General features: G+C 41.0%; 1 protein-coding gene and 3 long non-coding RNA genes across 4 annotated transcripts; all 4 read left to right on the top strand.

Moving 5' to 3' along the window:
* Positions 1–513: 513 nt before the first annotated feature.
* Positions 514–2,221, top strand: LOC111971689 (uncharacterized). The gene is made up of 4 exons (XR_002878300.2): positions 514–612; positions 710–746; positions 927–1,015; positions 2,167–2,221. It is a non-coding gene; the product is annotated as an uncharacterized lncRNA (long non-coding RNA).
* A 1,304-nt stretch (positions 2,222–3,525) lies between these two features.
* Positions 3,526–4,616, top strand: LOC111971691 (collagen alpha chain-like). Its single transcript, XM_023998533.1, has 7 exons — positions 3,526–3,545; positions 3,630–3,683; positions 3,846–3,899; positions 3,991–4,042; positions 4,133–4,240; positions 4,330–4,388; positions 4,529–4,616. Exons 2-6 carry the CDS (start codon positions 3,655–3,657, stop codon positions 4,330–4,332), a joined length of 246 nt encoding a protein of 81 aa, XP_023854301.1. The 5' UTR covers positions 3,526–3,545; positions 3,630–3,654; the 3' UTR covers positions 4,333–4,388; positions 4,529–4,616.
* A 667-nt stretch (positions 4,617–5,283) lies between these two features.
* Positions 5,284–6,214, top strand: LOC111971666 (uncharacterized). Its single transcript, XR_002878289.2, has 3 exons — positions 5,284–5,630; positions 5,749–5,802; positions 5,911–6,214. It is a non-coding gene; the product is annotated as an uncharacterized lncRNA (long non-coding RNA).
* Positions 6,215–6,222: 8 nt separating this feature from the next.
* LOC111971665 (uncharacterized) lies at positions 6,223–7,342 on the top strand. The gene is made up of 5 exons (XR_002878288.1): positions 6,223–6,394; positions 6,477–6,539; positions 6,657–6,731; positions 6,910–7,044; positions 7,183–7,342. It is a non-coding gene; the product is annotated as an uncharacterized lncRNA (long non-coding RNA).
* The last annotated feature ends 571 nt before the right edge of the window (positions 7,343–7,913 follow it).

Below are 7,913 nucleotides of genomic sequence, written 5' to 3'. Positions count from 1 at the left end.
GCTGTAACATAAAATCTGGAAAAGGGGAAGGGGTCTGACTACTTTCCGAATGCACTGTACTTAAATCCATATTCAACACTTGCTGATGATTACATGTCTTAGGGAATGGTGGGGAAAACTGGAGCAACAGGGATTCAAGGTCCAGTTGGGAAGAGTGTGAGTATTGTTCTGTTCTTTGCTACACACTAATATTCAGCAGTTTGTAAAATTATAAAATGGAACATATTGACTAAGCATGGTGTAATTATTTTTCAACAGGGGGATTCTGKAAGTAGAGGAATCACTGGCAAACCAGGAAAACCAGGAGTCAAGGTAAGTCCCTGTTACCCCATACAGAATACTCTGTTTCAACACTCTTTACTTTGCAAATAATTGAAGTCTCTGAAATCATTGTCATCTGTTTTAATAGCTTTTCGCTTAGCTATGTCTGACTAGGGGATGTTACAAAGCAGTTGTATTTGTCAGCGTTTTTGTGGATTTTGTTTGTCAGTTTGTTTACCATCCTGTACATAGGGTGCCAAAGGCAAAGAGGGTCTTAATGGGCTTCCAGGGAATCCTGGAGTTAAGGGAAAMCGAGGTCAGGAGGGTCTAAGGGGGAAACAAGGAAGCACAGTAAGTATAACATTTGTTCTATTCTCAGAGCTTTGTAAAGTGTGTCTGACTGAATCTACAGGGAGACTCATGGACATCTTCTCCGGTTGTGTTTCAGGGCCTACAGGGATTGACAGGGATATAGAGGAGCTCCTGTAAGACAATGCCACATTTTAGTCATTGTAACAATATATATAACATTAATCCGGAATATATACTACACCGTTTAAAGTCACCAAACAATCTCGTTTTAGCACTAGACAGAGCATTTAGTGTTATGTACTTGAATTTGTGTTAGATGTTCTTAATGGTCTGTACTGATCCTATTTCTACAGGGCATAGCAGGCAATATAGGACCATGGGGTGAGGTGGGCCTCAAGGGCCCCCAGGACCAGTTGGGCCCCGTGGAGTTATAGGTTACCCAGTAAGTTACCTTTCCTATTTTATTGATTGCTGTATTGTCAACAATTGTGGGACGATKTACATGTTCTTTCTATTTTGATGTCTTCACACTGTGAATGTCCTTAAACTGTTGTTAACAACCCTCCAGACAAGTTCAATACCATACAACTCTCCTTCCGTGGCCTCCAACTGCTCTTAAATACAAGTACAACTAAATGCATGCTATTCACCGATCGCTGCCTGCACCTGCCCGCCGTCCAGCATCACTACTCTGGACGGTTCGTGACTTAGAATATGTGGACAACTACAAATACCTAGGTGTCTGGTTAGACTGTAAACTCTCCTTCCAGACTCACATCAAACATCTCCAATCCAAGTTAAATCTAGAATTGGCTTCCTATTTTGCAACAAAGCATCCTTCACTCATGCTGCCAAACATACCTCGTAAAACTGACCATCCTACCGATCCCTCGACTTCGGCAAGTCATTTACCAAAATAGCCTCCAATACCCTATCTCAATAAATTGGATGAGTCTATCACAGTGCCATCCGTTTTATCACCAAAGCCCTATAACTACCCACCACTGGACCTGTACTCTCTCGTTGGCTGGCCCTCGCTTCATACTCGTCGCCAAACCCACTGGCTCCACGGTGCATCTACAAGACCCTGCTAGGTAAAGTCCCCCCTTATCTCAGCTCGCTGGCACCATAGCAGCACCCACCTGTAGCCGCGCTCCAGCAGGTATTATCTCTGGTCACCCCAAACCAATTCCTCTTTGGCCACCTCTTCTTCCAGTTCTCTGCTGCCAATGACTGAACGAACTACAAAAATCTCATGAAACTGGAAACACTTATCTCCCTCACTATTTAAGCACCAGCTGTCAGAGCAGCTCAAGATTACTGCACCTGTACATAGCCCATCTATAATTTAGCCCAAACACTACCTCTCCCTACTTATTTATTTATTTTGCTCCTTTGTTCTCAACTTTCCTACCTGGTTAAATAAAGGTGAAATAAATAAATAAATAAAAGACGGATCACCCGGAGGCATTGAGCCAGTGACAKACAAAGGGGATAAGGTAGAACTATACTACTGTGTATTATGTCATTATCCATGTCAATGGAGAATCAGCTGTATCCAGTGTCTTCTTATAATCCTCTGTGTTTGTGCAGGGGTCCAGAGGAGCTATCGGACAGAAGGGAGTTGCTGGTGTCGATGGTGAGGAGGTAGATTGATTATACTGTCTTGATTATTTAGTAATTCTATTARTTCTAAATCTGTATATACTTGGTATTCCAAAATCCAGGGATAACATTTTTGACTAAAGAGTCTGATGTAAGTCCATTGATTCTCAATGAGTAAAGAAAATAATTACATAAGGGACAAGTGTTGCTGTTCTTTAGGGCCCAACTGGATTATGGGGGCCAGTGGGGCCACCAGGACTAAAGGGACTACCGTCGAGTATCACAGGATTTATTAATAATGGCTGACAATAACTGATATTCATCTGACAAAAGGATAAATATGAGGTTTTAATATGTTAGGGTGAAAAGGGGAAGATGGGAGCTCGTGGGGAAAGAGGTGAAAAAGGAATCCAGGGAGATGGAGGCAACCAAGGTCAACAARGACCAAAGGGCCCACTGGGGAAAGAAGTAGGTGGTGAGTTTATTCTAGAATTATACAACGGGTGGGTCTAATCCTGAATGCTCATTGGTTAAAAGCGCATTCCAGCCGGTGTCCATTSCACAAGTTATCACCGGATAAATCTATGATGTTAAAATGCCGATTTACTCTGTTCAATCTGACTGCGCAATCCACTGTCTCATCAGCCCAGCCAGGCAAGTTATGAACTTGATCTCCACTATAAAAAGCATCTAGATATTATCTCACATTTCCTTTAGACTAACATTTAGTTTTCAACAGYGGAGATTTGTATAAACCTTGTCTCTCCGACATTTGCAACATTGTTTMAATATTCAATCTCCAGCTGTCCCATAGTAATGAACGTGTCRGRAGGAGACAGACAGTCGAAATCATGAATCASCTGGCATAATTTTTATGAATATWTTATGGATAAACAAAGTGCAGCTAGTTTGCAGTCTTTCCAACTTCCTCTTAACAGAGTCCTGACAAGAGAGCACAGTTTCTATGCCAGGTGAAATCGCACCTAATTAGCTCATTGTTATGGATGTATCCAAATAAATGTCACTAGAAAACAGCTTATGCAACTGCAGCTACTGTTGTTATTCTGTCTGCACTGTTTGACGTGACTGTAAGTTAGCCGTAGTTGGCTAGCTAGCAAGCAAGAGATAAGAACCTTGCCAGCCAGTATGGCAATAGAACATTTCAAACGAACTAGGTTGCGTCCATAGATACAGAACAAAAAGACTGCACAACTCTGGCAACCGAACCAATATAACAAACGACCTTGGGTAGCAACCCTAGATTCGTGTCGGGACTATATCTTGTGGAAGGATTAAATAGTATGAATAAATTAATCAAAATAACATTTTTAATATTAGTGTGCTTAGTGGGACCAAAAGGATCAACAGTAAGGACTGATTTCAAAACACAGTATTTACAGTTAATTTAACCCGAGAATACATAAAGGACACTTAGTGTATTGTCATTGCAGGGTTTACCAGGAAAAAGAGGAGTTGATGGAAAAAGTGGACTTTGTGGATCAAAGGTGTAATGCACCATTCAAACTGTTACATTTACATGTTAGTCATTTAGCAGATGCTTTTATCCAGATACCTTAAGAATGTTGAGTAATTCACATTGTCTACCCAGCTTATATGGATTTGAGTTTTCATGATTCAATTTTAATGCAATTTGTGTTTGATTCCAGGGAGATTATGGGGAGAGGGGAAAGACTGGGACCGGTGGTCTCAAAGGAGATGTGGTATGTTTTACTCTGCAACTTTTTATGATTATTATTTTCTTTAAGGTTTTCTCATAGATTTATCCTTYTCCTTCCTCTATGTTTTTCTCAGGGATTACAAGGTCCAAGAAGGAAGAAAGGAGTCTGGAACAAGAGGAAAAATGGTGGGATATTTAATTTTGATTTAAAATACACAGTATTAGTAGCTGTTGTTTCATTAAAGTTTGAATACATGTGTGGATGTTTGTACACAGGGGACATTGGGAAAGAGGGGGTTAACTGGGTCTCCAGGAGGTAAAGGCAGACCTGGGCCTGCTGGTCCCCCTGGAGAGAAAGGTGGTAAAGGAATAGAAGTGCCAAAGGTGAGAGGTCATGGCATTACAGTATACAATGCCTCTTGAAATCTCACAATCTTCACATAAAGTGGTTGTGTTTTCTCATTTAACTTCAGTAAAGGGATTGCATGGCAGCCCAGTAAAGAAAGGAAGCAGGGGAGTTAGAGGCAAACCGGTGAGTTTAATCAGTTCTTTCTTTCAATGCTTACTGTACACTCTACCAAACCCTTTTCCCCCACCACGTATTGAAGCAAATAGTTAATGGTTAAATTTGAACTTTTAATATGTGCCACATTTTCCTCCTCTTGCTTATAGGGAGAAGGCCCATTGGGACCGGATGGACCAGTTGGAAGACCTGGAAAGCCAGCAAGTATCCCTATAGGCCACATTGACTATGACAMCCAATTACAGCTGCATGATCCTATCACAGAGATTGCAATAAACCATGTTGTGATGATGATCCTATTGATGAGACGTTGTTTATTCTATCTTTTGTTTGGGTTGTTATCACAGGGACTTGCTGGTTTGGATGGATTGTTGGGGGTTGAAGGAAACGARGGAGATAATGTAAGCATTGTCTGGTGCCCAAGCAAAATCTTTATCCATTTGTCAACCGGTTGCCCCCAGACATAAAACAGCACATATTATCTAAAAGATCTTCCTTTAATTTGATTCGTCTCCAGGGTGATATTGGTTACAGAGGAACCCCTGGGAGGCCTGGTCTGCCAGGGAAGATGGTGAGTGAAATACAGTCCTAAGCATAGTGTTTTGGAGGCAATATAAGTATACAGTATGTTGGAATTTGATGCATCCTTACTCTAATGATTCATGTTACAGGGTCAAATTGGACGAACTGGATTGAGTGGTGGTCATGGAGCACCAGGGTCAAAGGTACGACCTGTGTTTGACCAATTGAGATACCCAACGCAGGTACTCTTCAGTGCATGCACATAGAGCTTGTCACGCCCTGGCCATAGAGAGGTTTTTATTCTCTATTTTGGTTAGGCCAGGGTGTGATTAGGGTGGGCATTCTATGTTTMTATTTCTTTGTTTTTGGCCGAGTGTGGTTCCCAATCAGAGGCAGCTGTCTATCGTCTCTGATTGGGAATCATACTTAGGCAGCCTTTTCCCCACCTGTGTTTTGTGGGTAGTTGTTTTCTGTTTTGTTTCTGCACCTGACAGAACTGTTTCGTTTTGTTCTATTTTGTTTCAGTTTTCAGTTTGATTAAATATCATGAACACTTACCACGCTGCACCTTGGTCTCCTTCTACTTCATAGGATGAGCGTTACAGAGCTATTTGGCCAAAACTCTTTATTTTGCCATGGTTTACATTCAGAACCTTCCACCAATGTTTTGTCAAGGGTAAACTTGGATCTAAAGGAAAACGAGCRCCTGCAGGGCCAATGGGGCAAAGGGTAAAGCAATACATTTGAAACCTTTACATTCATGGTTGATTGTAAATCCCTGTCTATATTCTCAGGCATTTTTCATATGCTTGACAACCAAGCTCTCTGGYATTGCTATTTTGCATAGGGTATTCCAGGGCTTGGAGGAGAGAAGGGGACATTTGGCCAGCATGGCTCAAAGGTGCTGTATAGGTCTCAATACTCAATAACACCTATGTTAGAGTAAAAGAACAGTATTCSTTTTCTATGGTGCCATATCATCGCTCCTTTATATCTGTTCTCCTCTCAGGGTCAGGCTGGGGGCAGAGGCCTACAGGGACATATTGGACCACGTGGAGTTAAAGTATGCTGGAATAAAGTTGGAAATCAATCAACAACACCTCACAATTAGACAGCAGATGACATTGCTGTCTTTTATTTAGGGGAATGCAGGACTGCAAGGGAATAAAGGGTGGCTAGATCCAAAAGGCATACATGTTATCTTGTGGAATCTCTTTTCCATATGAGTTAATGGAATCATATCCTGATACATTTTGATAACGGTATCAGAACAATATTTCTTATCAGTTTATGTCAGTGCATTGGTAGTTTATAGGGAGACATTGGTCCTCGCAGTCCACCTGGGAAAAAGGGCTTCCCTGGTCAACCTGTGTATTTTGTCAATATTTCACAAACCTTTTCAGTTTTCCAGTAAGTTTACTACAATTATGACATTTTGAAGTCTTGTTTGATCAATGTTTGTTTTTATTTTTCAGTGTCTTTTTGGAAAGAGAGTAAGTAACCATTTGGCATTCTAATGTCTATTGTTGGGGATATTTCCATGGTTTCCATCTCAATCTATCATGCTCTTTGCAGGGAATGAAAGGGATACAAGGAATGCCTGGAGTTAAGGGAGTGAGAGGTCAGCGTGGACTACCAGTAAGGAGGCTTATTGTGTCTTTTGATCCAACTTAGAAACAGTAACTGAAGCCTTTAGAATGCAGTGTACAGTATRTAATGGATCTATGTAAATGCAAGCCCCCATTTATGTTACAGGGGAAACCAGGTCCTCCTGGCCGTCCAAGAAATATGCGACCTGAATCCCTTGGAAAAATAATAAGATTTKAAGAAGTTGGTACCCGATTTATTGTAATCTAGACCTGTTTATTTGACTGTATGACTGAGGAATCATACTCTGCAGTCCACACAAAATATTTCCTCAACAATTGCATAACCTGCAATCCATGTCTCAGTCTTAAGTTATTAGTAAAACCTCCTAAAGTGAGTTTTTGGATGGCCGTTTTCCCAGCAATACCGGACCATGGCCAGGAGAACGCTTGACTCATTCCCTGACCATCACTCAAGCAGCTCCTTCAGCTGGCCTCAGGGCACCAAAGACAGCCCTGCAACGAGCTGGGGCTGATTCATCCACACCTGCAGGATGGTGAGTAGAGCTCAGCAGTTAGACTGGCCACTGAGCTGATGTAGGCAACAAATCTAGTGAAGCCAACATCTCATCCTTTTTAGAGCTAGAGAGTAATTTGTCCAATGTGTTAGTTTTACAAAGGTGTGATCTTTCCAGGAAACTTTTACGTGGACCCTAACCAGGGCTGCCCATTTGATGCCCTGCAAGCGTTCTGTAACTTCACTGCAGGAGGGTTGACCTGTATACCTCCTGTGCTGTCACAAGTAAGTAGCTTGTCCTGAAATCGTACAACTTTGCGTATCTCTTGAGCAGAATATTGAAGGCTAGCTAGCTATTATGGCTAAAATAATTTCTCACAAACAGTACCATTCAAAAGTTTGGACACCTACTCATTCAAGGTTTTTTTTATTTATTTTTTACTAGTTTCTACATTGTAGAATAATAGTGAAGACATCAACTATGAAATAACACATGGAATCATGTAGTAACCAAAGTGATGGAGTGCTGCATCAGATGATGCACCTGACCTCAACCCAATTGAGATGGTTTGGGATGAGTTGGACTGCAGAGTGAAGGAAAAGCAGCCAAAAAGCTGGTTGAGAATGCCAAGAGTGTGCAAAGCTGTCATCTAAGCAAAGGGTGGCTACTTTAAAGAATACAAAATATATTTTGACTTGTTTAACAGTGGTTTGGTTACTATATGATTCATGTGTTATTTCATAATTTTGATGTATTCACTATTCTACAATGTAGAAAATAGTAAAATAAAGAAAAACCCTGGAATGAGTAGAGCTGTGTTCGAATACCCATACTAACATACTGTATACTACATACTTAATGAGTATATACTACATACAATTAGTTCATTTTTAGTATACTGTAAACAA

This window comes from Salvelinus sp. IW2-2015, linkage group LG13, assembly GCF_002910315.2.
Source record: "Salvelinus sp. IW2-2015 linkage group LG13, ASM291031v2, whole genome shotgun sequence".
In the NCBI taxonomy this organism is placed as follows: Eukaryota; Metazoa; Chordata; class Actinopteri; order Salmoniformes; family Salmonidae; genus Salvelinus; species Salvelinus sp. IW2-2015.
This window is presented reverse-complemented; position numbering and strand designations above follow the sequence as displayed.